The 27712-nt window shown below is 39.9% G+C and overlaps 1 protein-coding gene across 7 annotated transcripts in view; it reads left to right on the top strand.

The window, feature by feature from the left end:
* The window catches only part of TBC1D5 (TBC1 domain family member 5), a 570230-nt gene that overhangs the window by 498345 nt on the left and 44173 nt on the right, over positions 1-27712 (top strand). For 6 of the 7 annotated variants that reach the window (XM_028099038.2, XM_028099036.2, XM_088026300.1 and 3 more), the window contains 2 exons: positions 3412-3701; positions 15450-15613. In XM_028099038.2, coding sequence (XP_027954839.1) covers positions 3412-3701; positions 15450-15613 — 454 coding nt within the window. Of the gene's footprint in view, positions 1-3411; positions 3702-7675; positions 7742-15449; positions 15614-27712 lie in introns of all 7 variants that reach the window. The other variant, XM_088026316.1, reaches the window with a different exon arrangement.

The raw sequence follows: 27712 nt of genomic DNA, 5'->3' as shown, positions 1-27712 counted from the left end.
AATAATAGTATTTATTAGACAGTAATAAGGAAAGACTTGGATTACACAAAATTAGTTACTCATTAGATTTGTTTAATGTCTTGTTAACTCCAGAGTTCTCTTACTATTTATTTCAACACTGTTGACACATTGCACTCCATTGTTAGTCCAACCCAGTATTCGATGTCCATCAGATCTCTGACAACTGCATTAATTTTCATTAATTTAGCACACATGACTTAATATCGTACATCACAGCCAGTAATAATTGTTGCAAATTGATTAGGATTTCTTGTAAAGAATGCCGCTACTGATATTTAAGATCTGTGTTAGCTACCTTTGGCCAAAAAATTATCATCCTGCAGAACAGACAGACTGTGGATAACGTGCTTTCCCTAGAAGTGTATGGTTTACAATTGTTTATATCTGAAAAGATGTAGCATCACCTTCAGTAGTTGTTTTGAAAAGAAAATATTCTGGAAGCAGTGGGTAGTGGATGAGGGGGAAGTTGGTTGAAAACAAAAAATATTCAAAAAAGGAAAACAGTGTTCATCCCCTTTTAAGAGCTATTCAGATGAAAAATTGCTCGGCATGAGCTTGATCTATATGTTTTTCGTGGTTATTAGTAGTAATGAAGATGCATTAACCATATTCTCTTGATAATGCTCTAGCAGTTTCTTAGTACTTTTATCAACATATAAATTTTACAACTGGCAGTGTGGGAATTTGACTAGTACATTTTTGTTTATAAAAAAGGGTAACAACATTATAACTTCTTCATATCTGTGAATTATGAATCTTGACTTGCAAACAAGCAAAACTAAAATGCAATAGAACTTCAGTATCATAATAGCTCTTCTTCCTACTGCCACACACAAGAAATGGGAATACATGCAGGCTGCTGAGTAGAATACAGTGCCAGAGGTGAATGCCTTACTTAATCCACAATTTATGAGTTCTCTTCATTTCATTCATTCTTTTTTCAGTAAACATGTATTGAGTGCCTTCTCTGTTGCAAGCTGTAGTGTCTGTAAACTAAGAATGCTGTACTTCATTAGGAAGCAGCTGGAAACTGGAAGTAAGTGGTGCATAATCACTATATATCCTTATCTCCATTAGGAAACGTGATTTTCAATAATTTTTGGAAGGGCATTAAATCTTTCAGTTCTTTAAAGATAAAACAATGCAAGGAGAATCATTTGAAAAATGAATTTTTCACATTTCATTGAGTTGTAAATGAATAGATCTTTCTCTTATAAAGCTGAATTCCAGGTTTTAAATCTGATTTGTCCTATCTCCAAAGTAATTTAAGTCTCCAGTACCTAGCCCATAATATTAGCTAGTACCATTAGAGAAAAACTTTATGAAAGGAAGAAGCATAGTGTCCTTTTTATTATAGAACTATGGATCAGTTCTGTCTTAGAGCTATATCTAGTAATGCCAAGGATACAGCTGTTATATAAAACGGAGCAGAATTACTACCTAAGAGCTGCCAGGTAGATCTGAGAGAAGGAAATGATAGTAAAATTCAAATTAACTCCAATCAAGTAAATATATCCCTCAAATTTGATTTTCATTTTCTACTTTTCTGGAAAAAAAAAGCAAAATGAGAGAAAATAAGCTTCTATTAATGATGGGGACAATAAAAATACAAACTTTGATACTGTCATGGAATCAGACTACCATTTACAACTAAGATAATTTATAATCATCTCTGGTCTTCAAGATAATATCCCTAAGATACTTCAGCATTATGAATCATCTGGGAGGTAGTCATTCAGTAGTCATTCCATTAACAGATGTTTACTTGGTGTCCTCTGTTTGCCGGAGAACAGTAACACAGATGCCGGTGAACTGTGGCAGCCGAGCGAGGAAGTGTGTGAGAGGAGGGGTGCTTAGGGAGTTCGCTGCTGCTGAGGGGAGGATAAAGGAAGAGTGGGCTGTGGGCTCTGCAACGTGGAGATCACTGGGGACGGGGAAGAGAGGTTTCTGAGCAATGTCAAGGAGGCCACAACCAGACTCTAGTGGGCTTAGGACCGAAGACGCCGAGGTAGCACGTAAGACAGCTTTTGAAAAAATAGGTTGTGATGAGGGAGAGAAGTGGGACGGTAACTAGAAAGGAATGAGGGTTCAAGGATAAGTTGGAGTGGGTGTGTGTATGTGTGCACATGCACAGGCTCATAGACACATACACACACAATGGTTCTATGCTAATGGGAATGACACATAGAGAAGGAGAAAATGATGATTCAAGAGAGGGAAGTGCAGGGGCAACAATCTCGAAAGATCACAGGATGGGATCCAGAGCCCAAATAGGCTGGCTGTGGCTAGGAGCAGGGACTCTTCACTGTACAGGTGGAGAGACTTAGACTACAGGTAGGTGCAGCTGCCTTTTAACAAATATTTATAAAACACCTGTTATATGCTAGGCAATGGCAATATAGCAGAGAGACAAAAATCCTTGTCTTCGTGAAACTTTCATCTGAACGGGGATTGGAGGAAATGGACAAATAATAACCAATCGAGTAAAATAGATCATATGTCAGATGAAGCAAAGTGCCACCAAGAAAAGCAAAACGGGGGGCACCTGGGTGGCTCAATCAGTTAAGTGTCTGCCTTTGGCTCAGGTCATGATCCCGGGATCCTAGGATGGAGCCCTGCATTAGGCTCTCTGTTCAGCGGGGAGTCTGCTTCTCCCTCCCCCTCTTCCCCTCCCCCCCACTTGTGCTCTCTCTTTCTCTCAAATAAATAAGAAAAAAAAAAAAAAGGTAAAGCAGGGCAGTGGGGAAGGAGAATTTGGACAGCCAGGGCTGGTCAGGGTGATGAAGGTAGATTGCAATTCTCAGGTAGTAGGCAATTCTATATAACTCTTATTGAATTTATTTTGTGACTCTCAGACACATTTATTTTTCACAAAATCACATTAAATGTGGCCTAATACCCACATGCCAGGGCTTGTGGGAAGTCTACGGTCCACTTTGTTTATTAGGTGCCACCTTCTGCGAGTACCCCAAGGCTTGCCCAGCCCTGTACCTCTCCTTTAGAGTCCTCATCACAGGTTTTAACCTTGCTTTATTATGTGATTATACATTTCTTCCCTCCTAGATTGGAAATTCCAAGAGGGGAACTGTGTCCTGGACAATTGCATCCCTAGAACCTAGCACAGTTAGCACAACATAGGTCCCATTTGTTGAATGAATGAATGAATGAAAAGTAAAAAGACCTTTTTCCATATGCTACCTCTTGAAGAATCTTGTTGTTTTATTATTCTTTGATCACTTTTAAGTTCTCACTTCGCACTTTGTATAGCTGATCTAGGAAATGGCCTTTTTGGAAGCAGGTAAGATATGTTTTTATAGCAATGGAGTATGTGAAATAGGGTTGTCCTCTAACTTAAGTGATGTTTCTCCACCTGATTTTTTTTTTTTACAGAACCAATGCCAAAGGTGCTCCCCTGAATATAAATAAGGTCTCTAATAGCCTGATTAATTTTGGAAGAAAGCTGATTTCTCCAGCAATGACCGCCCCAGGCAGTGCGGGTGGCCCTGTACCAGCAGGCGGTAGCGCCAGCTCGTGCCCCACTGGGCTTCCCGCCGTGGTTCCTGCTATGGTTCCCGCCGTGGTTCCCGCCAGGACCTTAGCAGAGGTCCCCAGGCATCATTTGCAGCAGCAGCAGCAGAGACTCATGAAATCAGAGAGCATGCCTGTGCAGTTGAACAAAGGTGAGGAAAAAATAGCGACAAATGTGAAGAAACCACCTGCAGTGTAGCCTGGGATTTCCTCACCTGCCTGTGAGGAACCAGCCTCCTAGAAACAGATTAGTGCAAAACTGAATCGTAAAAACTCTGTTATATTACATCCTTTTTAAGTTGGAATATCAGATACTCTAGTGTTCTTAATAGGAACGTGTTAGCAGGTGATTTGTTAAGGTACTTCGTTAACATGTGTATCCTAGCATACTTGGCATTTGAGTCCCGCGGATGCCCATAGAGTATGGCCCAGACTCACAAAGCAGAACTTGCAAGCGGTTGACCGTGATCCTGCTAACGTTGTGTCGTGGTGCCTCTGGCCAGAAGAGCCGGAACTGGGAAGTTCCAGCAGCATGGGCTTTCCTAGTCAGTAGCAGCCCCCCACGCCGTTGGTGTTGGAGGAAGCATGCCCCCGTGCCCCCGGGCTTGCAGCCGGTCATCCAGCTGCTTTACCCCTGAGAAGGATCACCTAGACCCTTCCGGGGGTGGCAAAGCTCAGCGGATCCACAAGCAGCCGAAGTGAGTCCACACACTAAGATTTAGGGCCATAGAATGTCGGAGCAGCACCTTTGCGATGCTTCATCCCCCGCGTGAATTTTACTCGTAAGACAGCCCTTCAGGTTCTTACTCAGAACCTTTATGCTCTTCTTTTCCACGATTTACAAAGAGCTATGTATTAAGTACCCCTATTCATAGCAGATTAGAAACAGCTGCATTTATTTTTAGTGGTGGGACTCTGCTATCTATACTATAGAAGCAGGAAATAGTAACATGATGGCAGAAAACTGACAGAATTCAATCCTAAGACCTCACAAAGCACAGAGTCTGTGGCCATTTAGTGTTGGGACAAATATCCTTCACGTCTTAAAGGGATCCCTTGTTGTAGTCATGTTCAGTAACTGGTGTTGAGACTAACCATGGTGCTATTGGATCAGTACGAAGACCTTAAACCATGTTCCATATACTCTGTTTCAGAAGATTGCATCCAAAATTATTAAAAATTTTAAATTATTGGCATTTCAACTGGTAAACTTAAACAGACTTTATTCCCCAATGGCACAAAATAATGAGTATTATTCCATAATGAGTATATGTTTATTCTCCCGTTACATGGTGTTATCTATCATTGCCTATATGAGGTATTAGACTTTATATATAGTATATAAGTTTCTATTAGAATATTCAGTTTGCCTTACATAAGATTATCTCGTTTAAAACTACATTCTTTTCTTTTTAATGTAGAGTTATCACACGTGATTTAAAGAAAAGAGGACTTCAGATCATTAACACATTGTAAATGTATTTTAATGCCAGGAGACATGCCCACTTTCAGAATGGAAATGAATGTTATTTTATATATTTCTTAATTGTACTGTTTTATTGTTCTAACCAAATATGATTTCAGTATTGCTTTGATAACAAGCCATAGTCAGTAGTAATTCTAACTGATGGCAGGCAAATGAGTCAGAGAATCTCTTAATGCTGTAGCTTAAATTTTCTGAGGAAGCAAGCCAAATGACTGTAGAAGTATAAAGTTGTATCTCTAAGGAAATGTCAAGTATTAATATCACAGTAAGTGAGAAGGGAAGTGCATGAGGATGGAACAATTGATGAAAACGAAGTCCCCAGTTATAAGGAGACAGCAGAGCACTTAAGCAAAGTATTTGGAACATGAGTATCACTAGGGCATTTTGTAACTGATCCCTGTGCTGAGAGAAAGTCTCCTTGTTTGGCAACTCTTCTTTTTATTTCTGGTTCATTCTTCTCATGTCAATCATGAAAATCTTGCCTACCTTCATCTTAAAGGTAAGTATTCCTGCTACTGCCCCTCCCCACGCAAAGATTTGAAGGAGACGGAGTAAGAGGCAGAGAGAGCAGTTGATGCCAGTAGAATCCAGTGTAGGTTGCTGCTCTTCTCTCGTGACTCACCCATGAAGTGAACCGTGAGCACAGTCCCTGCTGTCTTCTGACCACGTGCTTCCTCACCCTGAAGTGAGAGGTTTGGACTGCTCCCAGGGGAGCCCCCCAGCTCCAAACAACTATCAAGATGTATTTGTTAACTCTGCAAGGAAAAGTACTTCTCTGACATTGGTTCTTTACACTGGTGTTTCCCACAAGTATCCTGCTGTGCTGTGACAGTGACAAATCTGCAAGTGTGTCCCCTGATCCCAGAGATGGGTGAGCATAGTCTGCAGCCTGTCAGGAGGCTTGTGTTGGATATGGCTTCTAACTATCTCAGAACAGTCTTCTACTTGGTGCCTTTGAGGAGAGAGAACGAATTAGCCCTTTTAGTGTACTCTGCTGGAAAGTTTGAAAGTTGCTTTGAAAAATGGTTGTTTCTAAAAATGAAAATGCTCATAGTCTTCATAGGTTAGTTAGCTCTCGATGATTTGTGCTTATGTAGGGGAACGGTTGTAGGGAAAACCCAAAATTCACGTATATGTTCCCGGAAATGCAAACTAGTTTTGTGTATGTGTTGGGAGCAGGGTCGTGAAAGAAAGAAGAGGGAGCACAAATGTTCCTCCATAATTTTCTGGTGGTATTTAATATTAAAATGAGTTTTCAGTCTCTAAATACACACTAATAGGTGATCCAAAAGCAGCAGAGAAAAATGGAAATTTTTCCATTTTTGGAAAATTGAATCGAAAATCTCCTTCAAATATATAAAAAAGAGACACTCCATTTATCAGTGAACAGAGAGTTAACTCTATTATGAAAATTCAGGACCTAATAAACTCTGCTAAAAGCTGCTTATTGCTGTTTGGAGTGTGTACCTATTTATAGATTTTATTTCAGTTACAGGAGATATATATATATCAAAATGTATGTACTATTAATTGATGGGAACTATATGATTACAACCCAGTAATTTCCAGATGAGCTGGCTGTGCTGACAGTTAAAATTGTAGCAAGTGGTCAAGGCAGTGAGGGTGTGTTACATAATTCAAAAACGGAGTTTTTACTGTTGTATAAAAGCTACAGGGGCAGGAAGTCTGTTAATTCTACATTATCAAACATGGAAAATACCGTGTCTTTTAAGAAGGCTTGGTTTTTAGCTCGTTAACTTCAAAATAGCTCGGGCCTTCAGATGCTGAGAGTCCGATTCTGTTGACCATGACTGTGCCTGGTGTTGAACTTGGTCATCCAGGAAGGAAATCAGAGAACCGAAGTCTTCCTTCTCAGTGGGAGTGTGCCTCAGGTTCTTCACAGAATTGCCTGTTGTGCTCCTTTTCCTTTCTTTCCTGCACTTTTAAAATGCACTCCTTTTCTCCCCATTTCCTTTGAAGTCGAACACTTCTTTATTTTGAGCATTTCCCATAGGTACAATTTGTGAATGAAATCTTGCCTATAATAAGTATATCAAGTTTAAAGGGTGTGCAGTTCACAGATTTATTTTTACGTGTTAACATTTGTAAGTACCTGTAACTTAGGAAATCTTTTCAGTACTTACTATGAAATTAGAGCTTGTTTAGGTATTTATCTTATCACTGAAGAAATTGGTTTCATGTTGAGTTAAAAATAATTTCTCTCTGTTACAGGAGGAAATCGGCTTCAAAAGAATGCCTGCTTCTTAATAAATGCATATAACTTATTTTGGATTAAGAATTTTTTTAAAGAAAGAAAATATTACACTACTGTTTCTAGCGTAATGAAATCTCAGCAAAATCTTTTGATTGCTCAAGTTTTCCTCTGCTTTAGACTAGGGGCAATTTGTTGTTTTGTTGTTTTTTTTTTTTTCTTGAAGGAAAACATGCACAGAAGCTTTTTAGGGAACACTTTTTAAAAATTATTGCCTTTAATATTTTATGTTAATTTTTCTGAGATTGTATTTTGTTTTACTGTACTTTTAGTAGTTAGATTGATAAAACTATTAAGTATGAAAAAAAGTAAAGTTGATTTTTTTTTCCTTTTTATGAAATCTAATTATTTTTTCTTATGAAATCCAGGCGATGTAGTTACAGGAAGCGATGCTCAGGTTTCTGTTCCTGTCCAGACTCTAACTGACCTCCAAGGTACAGTTACCATGGCAACGTAGTATATCTCTTTGCCTGCAGTATTATCATTGCCTACTCCAAAATTCATTTTTCTTTTTGCCCACCCTCCATTCATACTGTTGATCAGTTCACTACCATTGTTCAGCCACTGAGTGGCACTGTTGTTCAGAACAAAAGTCCCCTCTCATGTCATACCTTGGTGGTGCCAAATCTGGCTGTGATGTGGGTTTTCTATGAAGTTTGCACCAGCCTCTTTTCTTGCAAAATATGGTCACTCTATAGTTTGTGGTTATTTTAACACTGAGTTTCATTTGGAAGATCCCACTGAGGTGTTCTTTTTGTTGCATAGGTGCTTTGTGCCAGTGTTTAACAAATCAGTTTTGAGAGTAAATGACTTATATATTGTTTGGATGCATATTGTTGTATGTATTAGCCAGAAATACTTACTATATCTTACCTGAAAGAATTATAACTTGACTTTGAAATAATTGTTTAAGTGCATGTTTTGTATGTTATAAAAAGAAAGTACAGGCTTTGTATTAGGAATCTTATTAACAGAATCAAAGTCCAGTGTGACAAATCTCTGAGTAGTAATTGGCAGTGATTTAAAATAAAAAGATCACATTTAAATACCTTCTTGTTCAAAATCTAGAAAAAGGTTTTTTTCAGGAATACAAAATAATAGTAATTTACATTTAGCACCTCCTTTGGAATATTTAGATGTGTAAATATTGAAGTTGTTGCATTAATCTTTTATTATATAATCTTTTAGATAAAATATGCTATGAAGAAGATTTCTGTATTAAGTGGAAGCCCAGACTGACTTTAAGAATCTCCTATTCAGGGACATCTGGGTGGCTCAGTTTGTTAAGCGTCTGCCTTCGGCTCAGGTCATGATCCCAGGGTCCTGGGATCCAGTTCCGCACCAGGCTCCCTGCTCAGCAGGAAGTCTGCTTCTCCCTCTCCCTCTGCCCCTCCCCCTGCTCAAGGAAATAAAAAAAAAAAAAAGTTAAAAAAATCCGAGCGCCGCCCCCCCCCCCAACCAGGCAACTTTTTAACAAGTGTTTTGATATCCCAAAGTTAGTTTGCTAATAACTCTTTAAACTTAGTTTACTGCAAAGTAGCTCTTGGGCTGTGGAATCTCAGTTTATACCTATGGAAAGAGAAAGTTAAAGGTCATCTGGCTTATTCTGACTTCTGCTTCTATGCTATTGCTCTGTCCATTTTTTCCTACAGACCAGAGCCACGGGAACAGTTTGCTTTTTTAATAGCATCCTAAAGAGGGGGGTTATATCATTTTGTTCAGATCGCTTGTGTTATATAGGTAGAATCATCTTACTCCTTTATTCACCAAGTATTTGTTCAGTGCCTACTGCGTGCCAAGCGCTATTCTCACTGGTCTCTTGGCTTTCCTTATGGCTTTACCTGGTTGCTTGCGTACCAACCTGTGCGTTAGATGACCCAGGCAAGCATACACAGTCAAGAACCAGCTCTTTTTCTGGATGCCCAGTTCAGAATTCCTCCTGCCTGCTGTGCTCTGACAGAGATTGTATCAGCCTGATAGGGGAGGCTCCAGCTGCTTTATGAGACATGAAGCCCAAGTAAAAAGCTTTCCATCTGTGATGATGATTGTGACAACGATGGGAAGAAAATGAGACAATGCCAACCCTGATTTGGAGAAGTCACTTTGTGTTTTCCTCAACACACTTCCTGCAGAGTGTCAAAAAGCAAGGGGAAGTAGAAGTCAACCAAAATAGTTAGTGGTGGCAACAAAAACTTTCTAACAGTCTAGGCTTAATAGGATCAGTAATATTAATAGTTGGAGAACATCAGAGGCGCCACACCCGTTATACTCTCGTATATAAATAATATTTTAAGAGTAGATACACTTGTAAGGGAAATAAAACTATCATTTAGACTTTCCCAGGTATCTTTTTTCAAAGTAATGGAGTATATTTCAAGAAATGAGGTAACTCAATTATTTCAGTGATTCTTTGATTATATGTTTTCATGAGATTTTATATTTGTGTCTTTGCCTTTAAACCACAATTGTATGGGCTTTATTTTTTTTTTTTGAAGAAAAACGCTGACTATATAATGAATTCGCATAATTAAAGTCAACAAAAATAGTGTTTGCAAAATTATTGTAAAGTTCCATTTTACATCTCTCAGTGCAGGTTGTAGTCATAAAATATGTGCCATGGGAGAATTTGTTTGTGAAGACTTAACTCAGAGTTTCCTGAAAATTACTTTTGGAAATTGCCCACCTACCCCAGAAACTTTTTTCAAGAGATATTTAGGAACCACAAAGCTTTAAAAGATGGGTACACATACCACACACACACACACACACACACACACACACACACACACACACACATTACTTCCAAAGAGAATTTAGAATTTCCAACAACAGAAGTATACAGGGATTATCACCTAATGGACCATTAGGAAAGAAATTTAGATTTCTTAAGTTATTGCCATAAGCGTTTTTAATATTTATACTTGTGTATACATACTTATGTTGCAGATATGAATATACATACATACATGCACACGTAGATATCATTGTATAGCATTTGTCAGGTTGTTTTTAAAAATAAAAAAGGGAGAAAAAGATCAAAAATCTCCCTGCCCAGATAACCATCACTGACATTTTTTTTTTCCTAAGGGTGGGGAGGGGCAGACAGAGAGGGAGAGAGAGAATCTTAAGCAGGCTCCATGCCAAGCATGGAGCCCACCTCAGGGCTCGATCTCACAACCTGGGATCATGACCTGGGCTGAAATCAAGAGTCGGACACTTAACTGACTAAGCCACCCAGGCGCCCCCACTGATGACATTCTTAAGGTGAAACTAAAACAAAACTAAACCTTAGGCCATCCCAGTTAATTAGAGCCATTACCTAGAAAAAAACCCTCTGTTTACTCCTCTCACTTGTTTCTGCCATCCCGTTTCCCTAAAGGTAACCATTGTTAAGTTTTTGGTAATTCCTTCTAGGAAAAAAAAAAAGATTTTAAATGGAAGAATAACGTGGAAGTCACATGAGCGCAGTAACAGCCCCCATGTCCGGAGTTGACTCTCCTCTGGACCTACAAGAACAAAGCACTACCAGAAATGCCCCGGTGCAGATGACAAGCAACAAATTGGTAGAACAATGAAAAGAGAGGCCACATTAACTAGAGTAGAACATAGTGAGGATCACACTAAGAGCTCCTACTCAGAGGAGTGAGAAGAAAAGAGAGACTGAGGAACCAAAAGCTATCCTCGTGATTGACCCTATGTTGGCCACTCTGCTTCTTGATGAGAAATGATAGTCGTGAAGCAGGACAAACAGTTCCATTATGTTCTGGATAATCACTTTAAGGAGTCAGAGAAACATATGATATGTAAAACAAATTTGGAGAAGCATCAGTTAGCTAGAAAACACTTTGTGGAACACTTATTTCCAGAAGACATTGAATAAATGATGAGAACAAGGGCAGAATTTGCCCTTCACTTTCAAAAGACCTCATTCCGTTTTTCTTTAACTTGAGGTCACATGTACTACAGCCCACCTGGCACAGCCCTTATTAGGGGCAGAGGGGAGTGCAGCTTTGCCCAGCATGGGCTCTGGAGTTGGGTCTGGGTTTAAATTCTGCCTCCATCACTGCCTTGCCAGATGACTTAGGGAGGTTACATACCCTCTTATCCGGGAAGACCAAAAAAAGAACAGCGGCTTCAGGGTGGGTCGTTGGAAGTTACCCCAGCGCCTGTCCCACAGTAAGGACTCAAGAGTGCTACCTGCTTGGGTGGTAGTGGTGATGATGTTGGCACTATTAACATGTTTTGTTCAAATCCCTCTGGTTTTCAGAATCAAATTATGAAAAAGGCAACTCAACACCTCTGTCTTTCCTTTTTTTAATCATTACTTCTGATATCCTATAAGCACATGTTTGCATGTGGGCACCTCCAACAGTGCTTAGACTAGACTGTGGTCAGACTAGAGCTGGTCTATTCCAGGGGCTTCAGGAGTACCCTGCTTCTGTTCACTGTCCTGTGACACCAGGATGTATGTTTTTAATGTGTAAACATCAGTCTCCTTGCTGTCTGTCTGTCATTCAAGCCTGTGAGGTAACAAAATGTCACCAGACGTATCTCATTTTCTCCTAGGTCATTGAGCAAAGTCAAGGAGATCCCCTTTCCGTGGCCACAGCACTGGGCTTCCCAGGCCTTTCCCTTTTTGCTCTTCCGAGCTATGCCTCCCCACCAACGATCCCCAGGCTTCCTAGCCTTCTGAACATTTTGCCTTTGGGTGTCCTGTGCCCAGCTCCTCTGGCTGGTCTCAAGTTTACAGGGGTTCTGCCTGTCCATGTAGGAATACCCCTCAGCCCCTGTTCTTATTTCCCTTTGAGTTTAGTGAGAGAAAAATCACAAGAATATGATGGCGCTCAATAAATATTTTCTCCCTTTCCGCCTTTCCTCCCTCCTAGCCGTTCTGTAGTGGGAGATCTTCATGAGGCCTGTGAAGCTCAGTCAGCTTGGGCTCTTGACAAAAACCTCCACTGACATGTAGCACATGGGACACAAAACTTTCATTGGATGTTTCAGAGAGGGAAAGATTTAATGAAGGAAAGATTTAATATACCTAGACACATGCATATTTAGTCCAAGTAGCACCTTTGTGCACTAGAAAAAGCTACCCCTTCTGTGCAGATGCAGCTCACAGCAGGGCGTGCATCTTCACAAGTGGAACAGTAGAGCAGGTCCCGGATGCCAGCCACCCCACTAGGCAGTCTCCTGTATGGCCTACGTGGTCGTCCTGTGCTCAGAGCTGGGTCACTAAAGTCACTAAAGGGAGGTGCAGCCAATGTAAGAACAGTCCTAACGGGAGAGAGGACTAGCAAATCTGCAACCCACAGTACTGCATATTAAACTCCCTGCTCTAGATTTGAGAGCCACCACTGTGCTAGTAATGGTTTCTGTCTACTGACTACTTAGCATACTCTCTGATACGCTCAGCCACTCTGAGCCTTTTATGCACATTACCCACTTGGGGTACAAAGCATGTATGAGGTAGAGGTCTCACTTATAGATGAGAACCAAGGCTTATGGAGGGTCAGTGAATTGTTCAAGGCCCCACAACTAGATATCCACTGCGCTTTGACTCAAGCCTGGTGTATCAGACCCTGCAGGTACTGGTTTGAGGAATTCTGCCTTGGAAACAGCCTTAGCTTAAGCCTTTATAATCTCTTGTGTGGATTACTCAATCAAGCTCCTGTAATCCTCCTGCTACTTTCCTCCTTAAAATCTGTAGTAACTCCCATGATCTACTGACAAGATAAGGGCCAGACCTCTTAGCATGAGAACAAGGGGCTCTTCTTGATCTAGCTGGCCCTATTTAGATCCTCACCTTCCCTTTTTCCTCCCTCCCCCTAGGGCTGGGTGACCAAGAGGGAAAATAAACTCACATTTAGGGTACCAGCAGCTTCTAGAAAGAATGTGTTTGAGTCTCTCCTTCCAGTGAAATAATCATCACATGAAAAAGAAGCACTCTGGGACACTAGTATTGGTGTCATTTTCAGTTACGTATGGATGGCAGGAAGCTCCAAGGGATTCAGTGAGGCTGTGCTGGAGCTAGATGCCCCCAGTAGTATTTACCAGTTGCCTTGATAAGCACTGTATTCTCTGCCGAAAATGACCCTTCCTGAGCCACTGCCACACCACCAGCAGCACCACCTGCTCTTCAGGCTCTAAGATGGGGCGTGTACCCATTGCCTGAGACGGGATCAGATGCTCCTTCTTTCGTGCTTCCAGAGTACTGTCATTTACACTTGTGTTTGCTTTTATCACCTGGGATTGCAGGTTAGTTAGTGTGCATGCCAGTCTGTGTTTCCCTTGTACTGCTATTTTTAGGAGCTTTTTAAGAGCTCCTGTTGTGGTCATCCCTCATCCTTAGCACTGGACAGCGTTTCTGTAGGTATTCCATAAGCTCCATCTGCATGAGGCTTGTTCCCTGGTGTTTGGTTATGAGTGAAAGAATATGTGCATGCCTGAGGTGGCCTAAGAATTTGGTCTTTATTCAGTGTATTTAAAAATGCCTACAATCGAAAAAAATTCTGAATAATTGTCATGAGTCAGGATTTCTGAGAAATAAACTGTGAGACAAAGACTTATGGGTAGGAAGCTGTTGGGGGGGGCAGTGCGTGCCATCAAGGTCAGCATCTGGGGAGTGAAAAGAGCAGCGTCAGTGGAGGGAGGAGTTGAGCTGCTTTGCATTGTTCCCCGGAACTTCTGGGGCTGGGCTGGCCCTTCGGAGTCATCTGCCTTGAGGCAAGAAGGCCAGCTTGTCCTCTGCCCCCAACCAGTCACTAGATTGGAGCTAATCCCTGGGGAAGGACAGGATCGTAGACAGAGCAGCTGTCTTCAGCTGAGGGCTGTTTCCAAAGAGGAATTCCTAAGAACCATCATCAGCCAACACGCCCGGTGGCTGGGAGAATAAATGGCTTAGTCCAGAAGGGGGGACTTGGGCAGGGCACCACAGCAATATATTGAAGAGTGCACCTCTGAGAATAGGCTTTCAGTTTTAATGCAACAAAAGAAATGATTAATGTTGTTCCTATCGGTTAAAAACTTTAAAAGGTTTAAAGAAAAGTTCAGAACCTCTGTACAGCTTCCGGGCTCCAAGCTTGTTGAGTGAGAATACTGACTGCTGCCCTTGGGAGCTGTCTGGGGGAGGCCTGGCTCATGGAGTGTCTCAATCTTTTGCCCAGTGTGCCATACCAGTGTTGTCCCCTTCTATGTGTACAAGGCATGGAAAGGGCAGGGAAGTCTGATAGTCCTTTCTTCTGTCTCAAGGCAAGACTCCTCCTGGTGCCTAGGCTTTTCCCTCAGATCTCCAGGTGAAAGACTCCATCATCCCCTTTGCGGACATGTTCTGGTGACTCCATTTTCTTAAGGTCTAAATGTCTGTGTTCCCAAAGAGAACAAAAATGTTAGTAAGCTAGTTCTGTAATTGAGGGGAAAAAATATATTTTGTGCAGGGGTTTTCTGTGAGATATAGGCCAATCAGTACCTTATCAATACTACCACTAATTTGGGACTTGATAATTCAGGGGTACAAACTAATGGGAGCTGACCTTAGTGTTATCTCTGAAAAGGTCATTTGCTAAGCAGAATAACAGATGGTGGGGGTCAGAGATGCACCCACTCCGATGTAAGAACCGGTCTAGAGAGAGGCCCTGGGAGCCAGCACCTTGTCCCATTTTTCAGATGCTTCTCCCATAGCTCGGGGGAGCCATATATCGGTTCCACAGTTAGTGAAAAGGAAAGACGCTCTTTCGAAAAACTGCTAAAGGATTTAGATTTTTTAATGTTAATAGTATACTGTATAGTATAATAATTTCTAGCTTCTGTCGCTAAGGATGATTCCTTTAGTGAGGGAAAATCTGGTTATCTAACCTGTGATTTCTAAAAATTAGAACTTTTGAGTTTTTTTATATGTGTGCAACACTCAGACTATTGTAGCATAAATTACGTGTGGAAAAGTATAGCGTCACTTCAGTGTTTTAAAAACCTGGCATCTGTCCTGATACATAAAAATGCGTGCATTTTAATAACCCACAGTGTCCTTAGGTTGACAGTGTGAACAAAGAAGTATAGTAACTGATCCTTTATTAAAGACAGTGAATAAAGTAGCTTAGTGAAGAAGTCTAATGTTTCATTATTGCCTCTTAATTTTTCCTACAGGACAAAGTTCCAAAACCATCAGTTCATCCCCAAGCACTGAAAGTTTGCCTGGAGGAAGAGAATTTACTGGCTCCCCACCTTCATCTGCTACTAAAAAGGATTCCTTTTTTAGCAACATCTCCCGTTCCCGCTCACACAGCAAAACTATGGGCAGAAAAGAATCTGTAAGTATTTAAGGACGCTTTTTCTTTTATCCTTCATCTTCCTCTAGAGTACTGCATTAGTTAAAAGGCCTTCAGTACTGAGTTTTATAAAGCTCTTAACGTGTCTACAAACTAAAACAAATAATTTCATCAAATTTTTTTACTTTTGTTATTATAACGTAGTAATATTTTAAGGCCACGGTCTGCATCGCACTGGGAGAAAAAACAGCAGCAGTTTAAAGTAAGTTGAATCCCAAATCTCTGTCCTTTCTTCCTCTGCAAATGCTTTTTTGTCAAAGCCTGCGTTTTTTCCTAAAATGTAACAAGTAGCATTATACCAAATAATAGATTAAGACACAGTGTTTTTTCAGTTTTAAGTTATTTCTTGAAAATGAATTATTTTACCACTTGTTTTAAAAAAGTGACACAAATTACATCTACATGATGGTATATTGATAGCTACTGTCTGAGATCCTTTGTATACATTGCTCAGAAGGACATATCTAAAGCATATCAATCACTTTAAAAATCTGGTTGTGTCTGAAATTGTTTTTACGCCAACTTCACAAAAATTAAAACATTTAGCCACATCTTCTGGGTAATTCAACACCTAGTATTCTAATATGAAGAATCCATCTGCCCACTGGAAGAAGATGCCCATATAAGGTATTACAGAAAAGGATCTAGCTATTACTGAACTAGTTCTAAATTAGAAGACAACAACAAAACTTTCAAACGTTTGAGGGACATTTATGGTACGTAGAACAGATAACCGCATGATGTCTACTTGTATGATGGGGTAGGACCTTAGGCAAGATACTCAGATTCCTGGTACTTCAACTCTGTCATCTACAAATGAAACAACACACTTTGCCCTCTGAAGGGAAGAGTTCACGACATAGTCTCTTGGAGTCCCTTTCACGTGTGACAACTATGATTCTCTGATTTGTAGAAGAACAGAATGGAACTCTCGTTTAAAGATGGCAGCTTTAATGCAAGCAGTTAGCTCTGCTCCCTCCCTCCCTCTACTCCAAGGACAGTCAGGGTTGTTAAAGGTAAACCCTCAAGGAATAAGGAAACAGGAGAAAAGATAGTAACAAGATTTTGTTCCTTGTAAAACAGATGTTAAGTGGTAACTGACTTAGCAGCCTAAGAAAACTAAACATTAAGTCAGCAGTAGGTAAAAACCAAGAAGCAACTTGACTTAGATTGTAAACTCCTCTCGAAGCTCAGGAGCTGTAAATGGAGTGAAGTTGGAACTTGCTCTTCAAGAAGCAATTAGAGGAATGGGTGAAACAGGTGATGGGGATGAAGGAGGGCCCTTGTTGTGATGAGCATCGGGTGATGTTTGAAACTGCTGAATCACTATATTACACCTGAAACTAATATAACACTGTATGTTAACTGTACTGGAATTAAAACAAAAGAAAAAAGCAAGTAGATTCCCTTTCCCACCCTGGCAGAAGACTGGAGGTTTACTCCTCTGGAAAGTGTAAAACAGAATGTCTCCAGACTGAGAGAGGTCAGGCGCATTTGAGTACACCCTACCAGAAGAGAAATGATGAATATATTTAAATACTGAATATGAGATCCCCAGGCCTCACCCCACTTGCTTCCCAGAATACCAGGATGTCTGTCCCTTCAGGCAGGAGATGAAAAGAGTTTTCTCTAGATAAAAGTTATAAATTTTTAAAAACACACAAATATACTGACCTTAGGTGTTGTCCAGGGAAACAGCCAGTTCACTTTAGAGTGGACTCACCCTTCACAGCTGTATCCACACACAGAACTTTCTTTTAGCTTTTAGTTCAGACTACTTTACATGAGCAAGACAGCCAGGGATCACCAGATACTTGAAGAGAGTATCTGTTAGTTAAAGACCAGCAAAAGCAAATAGAAGAAAGTAACTGGGAGAAAACAGTTTATGTAGGGGAAGAATGCTTCAGAAAGAGAGAGAGAGAAAGAAAAAAAGAAAACATTTATTCAGAGAGTAAGGACAAAAGCTATTAGATATCAAAATATGATGTCTGAAATGTAAAGCTTAGTAAACGAGCTGGAATTGATAAAATTGAGGAACTCTCCCAAGAAAACAAAATACAAGACAGAAATAGAAAGTAAGGGAGAAAAATAGAAGAAAATTAGAGAACCAACCTAAGAGGTTCAAAACCTGAAAAATAGAAGTTCCAGAAAGAGAGAAGAGAAAATGAAAGGAAGGAGATAATCAAAAATATAATTAATTAAACATTCCACTTATGAAAGACCTGAGTTTTCAGATTGAAAAAGTCCTAGAAAGTCCCACACAAGTAAAAATAAACCCACACCCAGATACATCACTATAAAAGGTCAGAATTCTGAGAACAAAGAGATATCCTCCAAATTTGTAGAGTTGAGGGAAAAGAAGGATTTCCATCAAAGGATCAGGAATTAAAATAGCTACAAATTGCTCATAGGAACAGAAGAAGCAAGGCAATGGAGGAATACCTTTAAAGTTCTAAGAGAAAATTACTTCTGGCCTCGATTCAATACCTCACCAAACTAATTAAGTGTGAGGTTAGAATTAAGCCACTTTCAGATAGTAAAGATTCAAAAACCTTATTCCCACGTACCCATTCTCAGAATCCCCTGGAGGATGTGATCTACAAAAATAAGGACATACACTAAGGATGGGCAATACCTGAGAACAAGGAAAATGGAGTATCCAGAGCAGGACAAAAAGATTCCTCAGAATAATAATATGGGGAGATTCCAAAACTAAATAGAGCACAGCTATTTAGCAGGTCCAGAGAGCAGTAGCCAGCCCAGGTTGGAGCAAGTCAGAAGGTTCTAGAAACTTTTCTCCAAAAAGATGCTATTTGGGGAACAAGTAACATATTTGAACAAGTTAAGAGATTTAAACTAGGGGTGAGTTTGGGTTTGAATTAATGATGACTTTATAGAAACTAAGCCACTGAAACACAGGACAGTTTGTAACTCCAAAGAACAGAGGAAGAAAGGTTATAAGCCTTATAACTGAGCCATGACTAGAATTTACATAGACATTATAATGAAAGCCTATTGACTCTTAATCTAATCAAAATCATGGGGGGAGGGGCACCTGGGCAGCTCAGGCAATTGAGCATCCAACTCTTGGTTTCCGCTCAGGTCATGATTTCTTGGTCATGGGATCGAGCCCCTTATCAGGCTCCGCACTCAGCACAGAGTCTGCTTCAGATTCTCTCTCTCAAATAAATGAATAAAGAAAATCTTTTTAAAAAAATCATGATAAAATTCTGTGGAAAATATTGGGTGTGGGAACTGTGTGTTTGCATGGGGAGGGGAGTGAGCAGGTGGTAGTGGTCACTAGACCTAAATCTTTATCTTCCATAGTGAAAAATAAGTGTGTAATAGTCTCTAGAAAAAGTAAAGAGGTAGCAATATAAGCTTAGAGATATTGAGATAAAAAAATGGGTAAAAGAATTGAAAGTGGTTCCTTCTGGAGAGCAGGAAATAGAGGGTGGGGCTGTGTGAACTGTTTTTCATAACAGGCCTTATAGAACCATTTGACTCTTCAAAGTGTTATATATATAACTTAGATTAAAAATAATAACTAAAAGTCACAACAAAAACAGAATGTATTGGCATAATAAATTAGAAGAGATGTCTGCCTGTACAAAGAACATGTCTAGGAAGAACCAGAAAAAGGAATAATAAATGAAAAAGGCATATGGAGACATGTTTCATTTGCATTCTATCATATTTTGGTGGCATATGGATTAGTCTACAACACCAATTAATTACTTTTCTTTATGGTGATAACTGTAACTTAAAACTGAGAAGTCAGGCAAAAATAGAAATAGAGTAAGTCTAACTCTCTATGTAGACCTGTTATGTACCAAGAAACGGAATTAAAATTATTATTCAAAATTTAATATATTCTCTAACTGTAGGAAGTAAGTAGGCAGAAATTTTCAAGAGAAAGCCCCTGGTTTTTCAATAGGTTATCTGATTATTTTATGAAATAAGGTAGTCCATTCTCTCTGCCAGGTAATTCCAGTTCTCCCCCATTCTAAGGCACTTGGTAGGATTGCACCTCTTTATCTCCCGTGAGCTGTCAGAGCCACGTGACTAGTTCTGGCCAGTGAGTTGTAAGGGGAAGTGATGTGTATGTATTTACCACAAGATCTTCCTCAGCTCTCTCTTTCCCTCTGCCAACCCTTGATAGATTTGAAGTGTGAGTGAGAAATAACCTTCATTGATTTATGCTGAGACTGTTGCTTATCACAGCCTAATGGTACACAGTTGGAAATGTTCAGGCCCATAGCTGGGAACCCATTCTCCCATGGGAGCCACATACCACCATTGAGTTGCCACCCCGATGGCACCAGAGCCCATGATTGGGCCCCCACCATCCTTGGGCCTATTTTGCTTTCATTTTCAGCCCAGTTTGGTATGATACAGGGGCATTCCATGTCTTCAGAAAAGCTCAAGATTGTTTTTCATTAACATCATCATCATCGGTTTCTCACATAAGCAAGTAGCCAGGAATTAAAGCAAAGATACCTCTTGCTTTGGATCCCCAGTGCCTTAAACTATATGTATCTTGCAGATTTCAAGACTCCACTGATCTTTTAAAGTGGCCCAGGATCAAGAAGTTTTTAATGTCGGTTAGCAAAAGGTAAAATAGCAGTGGAAAACAGACATTGAAACAAAACAACCTGGTAGTTGCTGTCAACCTCAGTGTGGCAAAATCTGCTTATAGTGGTCCTAGTGTAATCATTGAGAAATGATTTTCAAAATCAGTGTGAGACATATTTTGGACAAGCATCATATCTTAGGTCATAGAACTTATTTCCTCTCAGTATCATCTTTTTATGTATCATAGAAAGCCTTTCTGTAATCCACGGACTGTCTCCTTCAGATGAAGGTATATCACATTTATTCCTATCAATGCCCCTGATTTGGCCACATAATAGAATACAAAACTCATCTAAGTCTTTAAAGAGGTAACACATTAATCTCTGTGTCATATGTTTATGAAAGATATCACCCTTCTTCCTCTCTGAAATGTGAGCAAACTAGAGGGAAGTTTTAAGAATTGACCTTTACTTCATTGTCTGTAGTAGTGTTATTTTGAGGGTTTGTATTTAGTCACGAAGACAATTTTCCCCTGCTTTGTTCCCCAAAAGAGCCTTTAGGGCTCACTTAATTCAAACCCTGGTTTTCATCAAGCTTTCATTTTTTAGTCTTGAAAACAAAAATTGAGAATTTTGATACTTTTAATTTTCCATACTTTATTTTTCATGATAATGTAAATGACATCCAACACTTAGTTTTCTAGAAATCTATTTTAGTTGGTCATTCATCTGACTCTTAAGTAATTTTTTACTTGTTTTAGCACTGTTAGTCATGTTCCACAATTGTTGCCAAATCATTTTCCAAGAATATCTTTGCTAACATTCAGGAATAGGGAAAATACTGAACATAAAAAAAGCTCTAAAACTGATTTACGTGTAAGTTCTAATATTTAAGCATATCAGCCAAGTAAAACTTTTTTAAGTTCCTGATGAACTGCAAGACATTTTGCTATGCTTTGTGATAATTACATATCAGTCTCCAGAGATCTAAAGTTATCCATGGTTCAGAGTCCTCTCTAAACTACAGGAAATCAAAATTGTCTGAGCTAGAAATCCTTGCATGAAACAGGATGTGTAATGAAGTATGCACCCCTCTGCAAGCTCCCAGCGCCGCTGAGGGTGCTCATCATCTGTCTTTGTGACCCCTGCATGCACCCATCATAGCCCTTGGGTAGTTTGAACATATGCCCTGGTCATACTAATATAATTACTTTTGTAATATGCATTGATCTATTCTTTATGACAGCAAAATTACAAAAAGTGTCAGATGAATGAAAACAAATTTAAAAGCTGACGCATATTTACTTCTGGAAGTATAGACAACCTAAACATTACCAAATCTACTTCCAGTTATGTTCTAGGAATTGAAAGTTAAGACGTATCTGTATAAGAAATAAATGAGAGTAGTCCCAGTGAGGGTGCTTATGGTAAAATTGTCGGAGAGGGAAACCCATCAAAAGTTAAGTAATAATTAAACTAAATAAGAATATAGCTCATCAGTGTGAGGGACATTAAATGGCTTAATGCCAGAGAAGCAGTAGAGATCTTAGTTAATATGGATTCAGAAGATAGATGATCATAGGTTTTTGTTTTTTGTTTTATCTAGACAGACTTCATGTGAGAGATCAGACTTGAACCACAAACATTTCTTCTTTCATTAAACACAACCATTGTTTTCCCTTATGAAAACTCCAGCAACTGCCTAAGACAGATCGTGGTGGTGGATACTGAGTAGGCAGTCAACAATGTCTGTTGTGGGTGTTTTCTTCTCCCTCACAGCCTCTAGCAGAATGTAAAGTGGTTGGGATTATAGCAATTTGCTTGTGGTAAAAATAAAAGAAATTATTATCTCAAATGAGGAAATTTGTTGCTTATTATTTCAAATAACAAGAGTCCTGAGATAGGCTAGTCCTGGTCTAGAATTGGCTGATGCAGCTGTTCATTGACATCACCAACTTCTCGTTCTGCCATCCTCGGTGTATCGGCTTTGTCCTCACGTCATGCCCATCATGTTCTCAAGAGGGCTGCCCCAGAGGCAGGTGTGTATCCTGTCGTCCTCCCACCCCTCCCCGCCCCTACACACACAACATCGTCTAGAAAAGTCTTTACCTGGAAGCTCCCCAGCTGACTTTCCCTCTCCCTCCCATCTCATTGGTTGGCCAGAATGAGATCCCATGCCAAATTCCCAAATCCCAGATTCCAAAATCAATCTCTGGTAAGGGGAAACTTTAGAGAAGTTTAGATAACTGTAGGTGCAGAAAGGTGGTGGAAGGATGTACCTAGATAGCTAGATGAATCGTCCCTAAAGTGTTAATTGCCAAAATGGTTTCTCTCATCCTTCCCTGAAGCATTTGCCTTTGAAAAGAGCCAGTTCTGTTGCAGTAATGTTTCATTGGTGAATTTTTAGGCAGTTGGAGTTAGATTGGTAGTTGGAAGAGAGATACTGAGCAGTGGCATTCCCAGCAGGCCAGAATTTTCCTAGTTACCTGATTTTCTCTTTAGTCAGTGAGTATACTTCCTAAGAACACGTATTATGTGGAAAGTATTGATTGTAGCGCATTTCCTTATGGCTGCTGGGTGGAATTGAAAACTGGCATCTCTAGAGTATGTCTAATTATAGCATTTTTTCCAATTGGTAAGTATATATTTATAATCTCTCATTGTTTAATCAATAACACTAATGATAGCTGGATTAAAATAGAGTCCCATTTAAAATACCTTCCCATTTAATATAGTTTATTGACATGAATAGATACAAAATGAATTCAGACATCAGCAGTTTTTCTTCTAAGGAATTATAATCTAAGGCCAAAATGAGCTCAGATATTTGAAGCATGACATTTAGTTACTCACTAGGTGTTATATGAACCTTGTTCACAATCTTTCTGCCCGTGCACCAGCTCAAGGTCAGGGAAGGTGGACCATATATCTTTGTAGGAGCATTCCTTCCCCCTATCTCCATCTATTTGCCTTAACCCAAAACACATAATTCCATCGCGAAGAAATAGCGTCAAAAGGAGCATCATAAAGAGCTCTCTGTTGTCAACAGCTAACAGGATGACAGTTTTAATTTAACTTAGTAAACAGATTTTATAACCAACTTTTAATATCTTTATACTTTGGTAAATTTCTTTTTAACCAGAATATCTGAGGGGCCCATGAAAGCAGAACCACAGGAAGTGAAGGGCTGAACCTTGACTGTAATAATGCCCTTTTTAGGACAGTGAGCTGGTGCCCTTCGGGAACAGATGAGACACTTATTCCCCTCATGCTGGGCCTTCTTCCCCATCATTTGTCTTTATCTCCACCATCCCCATAAAATGCGAAGTTGCTAGACTGTACCCGTGCTGAACACTGCCCAGGAGGCATAGGCAATAGCTGGGGAAGAGCTCAAGTGAAACAGTTAGAAATATTTAGAATCCCTGGCCAGAAATTCCTGTGGGTTTGAATCGTGCTTAATTAAACGTGTCATTAACAGCATTTGCTTCCTTCCAATGACCTTTCTTGAAATTTGACATTTATTTAGTCTTTCAGTGCCACATTGCCTTGGGGACAGTCATTTGGTTCCTAAAGTACACATGTGTGCAGCAGGGAACGAGATGGGGGCTTTGAATTGTCTGTGCAGCTGATCCGCTAAGGCCAGAGGCCAAACCGTGGGGACGGCTAGGCTGTCCTCCTTCCCCCTCACTGGCAGCACCACCCTCTCCTACATAGCAACTTTCTGCTTTTAAATCTTCTGCCCCTAGCATCTCATCATTTGTTCTTTGAAACCCCTATGATAACTTTTCCAGAAAGCTCTATGTTTAATCGACTGAGTTTTAATTCCAGGAGGAATGGCTTTGCCCCGTCAAAGGAATTCTAGGCCTTTGAAACAAAGGAGGAGATCTATATCAGACAGGCAGCTTTCCCCTTGCCTTGAAACCCTAAGGGTAAGAAACACCTTTTGATTTTCCCTCATGCTAGAGCTGCTGAGTCGGTTGGTGGCTTGGGCACCTTTGCTGCAGCTTTCTCTCTTTCCCTGAACCCCTGATATTTCCCCTCCTGGTTTTTAGCTCCAGGATGCCCATGTGTCCGGAATTCATCTGTGTGGAAGTATTGAAGGTGGTACATGCCAGGAACCCCACAGCTGCAGCGTGGGAGAAAGGGGCAGAGTTGCAGAGTGTTCGGTAATGCAGTTTGTGTACTGCTTAATAGAGCCCTGAAGGGGCACGTGGGTGCGAAAGCCTGGCCTGAGCTCTGTTCACTAAGCAGTATGAACTGCTGGGAGCCATGTTTGCCTGGACAAGGGGGCGTTTTTCTCTCTGTACACAGGTAATATCCACTCCCCAAGTCCAGCACCCAAAGGAAGTGACTTTTCCTAATTAAATTAAAAGCATGTTTTAGGTTAGTAGAGGTCCCAAGAGGGAACTGCAATTGTTGGGAAAATTTTGGACCTTTCTATTTTGTGGCAAGAATGATAAAATTAAAAAAATAATAATAATAACATGGGTGGTACCAGAAAACATGTTAGCATTCATATGAACAACTAATAAGATGAGAAAAGAACAAAAACAAAGTTCTCTTGACCATAAGAATATTAAGTATAATCATTTACACAGAGAGTTTACCATTCATGCTTTATTAAGCCTCTTAATAAGCATGTCTGTCATTAGAAACGCATGTGAGTAACTTCACTGTAAATTGTATTTGATTAGACTAGTAAACTTGGCTCACATAAGCTTAATGTTGATCTGGAGTGTTTCTCTGCTTGTGAAGTACAGTTGATCATGAACAACTTTTAAAAATATATGAAAAAAACAATAAGCAAGACCCTTCTCAGCCCTGATGTTACATTGTGGCTGAAGTATTTAAAATGTCTTGAAAGATCACCAGAATATAATATTCATCTTCAAATGAACAGTCACCTTCAGAACAGTCATTTCTGTTATAGACAATTTATGTGTTCCCCCAAAATTACCATGCTGTGCAAAATCATGCATTCGAAACTACTGGACTCATGGGGAAATGGGATTGGGGAACAGCACTCAAAAACTTCATTAGTAATATGTAAAAAGAGGTAGGAACCTGGTTAAAGTGGTAGTATGGTTTCACACATGTTAAAAGATGAACAAAATACATAAATACTTTAATAGATACAATCCTGAAGCTTGGTTGGAGAAGTGGACCTCAGAAAGATTGCGGCTTTGTGAGTTACCATGAAGTAGTGGAGGGAGGACTATGTGGAATCTGATGGATTTGGGATATGGGCATAACCCATCACACACACTGTAACTGAGGTGGCTGGCAGATTTGTGAGGTGTATGCATGACACATTTTGTGTGTTCCTGCATGTCCAGGTTCAGCTACATGCAGTTTCCAGCATTCGTCCGGTATTTCGTGTGGATGTATTTGTGCATAAGCAAACATGAAATTCACATTATGCTCCATTGTTCCCTAATCCATTAATCTCATTGGGACAGATTCACATTTTCAAAACGAGCATTATCACAGAATTGATTCTACTCTGGGTTTGACATGCATCTTCTGAATGTCATAGGTTAGGGGAAAGTGGGTGTAAAAAGATTATATTTTATTACTTTTTTGTTCTCAGTTCAGTAATTAACAGTACCATGTGAATTATAAATTTTAGAGTAAGTCCATTTTATTAATGGTCGCATACATCTCAAGTATTTTGTAACACTAGCTTGCTCCCCATGAATGTCTTCCTCAGTGTCTGATTCCCCACCAGAATTCTATAGGGGTTACTACTCCCTGGGATAAATCCTATGATTGTAAGGCAGTCTACAGGGCCCTTGATGATCTCACCCTGTTCAACCTGATCATCAGTCCTCCCCTCAGGTCCTCCTTATCCTTTCAGGAATGCACAACTATTCCAGTCCCCTCACACCACCCGTGCTGTCTCATACCTCTGCATTGTTCTGCTCTGCTGTCTCTTCTGACCAAAATTATTAAGCTCCTTGTGTCCCGTGGAGCCTTCCTTCCCACCCTCTGGAAGCTTTAAGCACTTTCAGTAGGTAGCTAAGGCCCAACTTAGGCTGCAGATTCCAGAGCCCCTCCCCAAACCTACAGAAGCAGCATCTGAGATGGGGGACAGGGGTGTCCTAGGTTATCTGCAAATGCTTCCTTTGCTCTGACTGTCAGAGAACTACCAGTATTCAGTTACAAGACTCTTGTCTCTATCACAGATTTTGTGTCTGGCACTCAGTAAGTGTTTATGAATGATTCTTGTTGGGGGATTTGCGTGCTTTGCAAGAATTCAGATGTATTAGGCTTTACTCTGACCTTTCCTAGGGCTTAAAAAGTCACCTCATTTCCCAGTGACATTCAGTGACCACATAAAAAAAGTAATAGCAATTGTTGGTATATAGTGAGAAATGGGGTTTTTATAAATTAGCTTAAGGGGTAAATTAACAAAAGTGTGATAGGCATGTGAAATAAGCTAGGTAATTTAGAGAATTATTTCCTTCTCTTTCTCTCTTTTTTTTTTTTATTTCCAACATCTCAGAATCGGTAGTGTTCGTGTTAATCAAAGCTGTTCCAATGCTTGGTTTACTCTTACCAATTGTAACAAAGTATTTCTTAAACCACCCTTGATCCTTAGCTTGGATTTGTGATAGGGTGTCATTTTTTGCTTGTCCCTAATGGGACATTATGGGAGTCAGCCCAGAGAATGGTGGTACAAGGGTGCACATTTCATCCTCACACGGGTCAATTAGCTTTGCTATAAGAAAAACAACCTTGGCAAAGGCCCTTATATCTGGGTCAGCCATTGTGCAGACGCCTACTTTTTGGTGCCAGGAACAGCAAGGGAAAGCACACAGATGGTTCTACCCAGCCGGTAATAGTATGAGAAACTCAGCTGGAGGCCCCGGTGCTGGCTGGGTGGTTTCATCAGTTGGTCTGATCACGTGTAAGTAGAGAGGGAAAAACCCTTGTTAAATAAAGTAACATCTGTGCTAATTGGCATGGTGGAGGAAAGAGCTATTCTGGTTTACAAAAGATTGGTCAGGTTGCCTAATTATAAAAATACAACATGAAATGATAGAGCCTCAAAATCCAAAAGATGGGGACATTTCTCCACAGATGCCATTTAATTAGAGCACCACAGTCCCTTCTAGAAGAGACCTTTTTTCGCCCAGTTAAAATGTTCAACAGATAAGCAATTGTCTTAATAACTATGCTTAACATCTTTATACCTTTTGAATTTTTAAAGGCTAGGAAGTTCCTGAGACATACCATATGTCTATAATTATTTATTTAAGGGAGGAGTTATAGGATTTTTGTAAATAATAAGGTTTTTAACTATGCAAGTAAGGTTTTATTCTTCCTCTGGTTATACCTGTGTGAGGTTGTCCTGGTTAAACATTTTAATTTCCAGTATAATTATTTCAGGATTATAAATTTATTCAGTTTACTTAGAATTTGTAGTACATGATCCTATCTTCCGGCACCATTCTTATCTTTTCTGTTTATTTATTGTTTTTTTGTAAACAACTTCTAGAAAGGC

Source organism: Eumetopias jubatus, unplaced genomic scaffold (genome assembly GCF_037043125.1).
Source record: "Eumetopias jubatus isolate StellerSeaLion01/CBP00866 unplaced genomic scaffold, mEumJub1_p1.0 scaffold_1, whole genome shotgun sequence".
Classification (NCBI taxonomy): Eukaryota; Metazoa; Chordata; class Mammalia; order Carnivora; family Otariidae; genus Eumetopias; species Eumetopias jubatus.
Note: the sequence above shows the minus strand (reverse complement) of the source record. Positions and strands in the feature narration are given on the sequence as shown.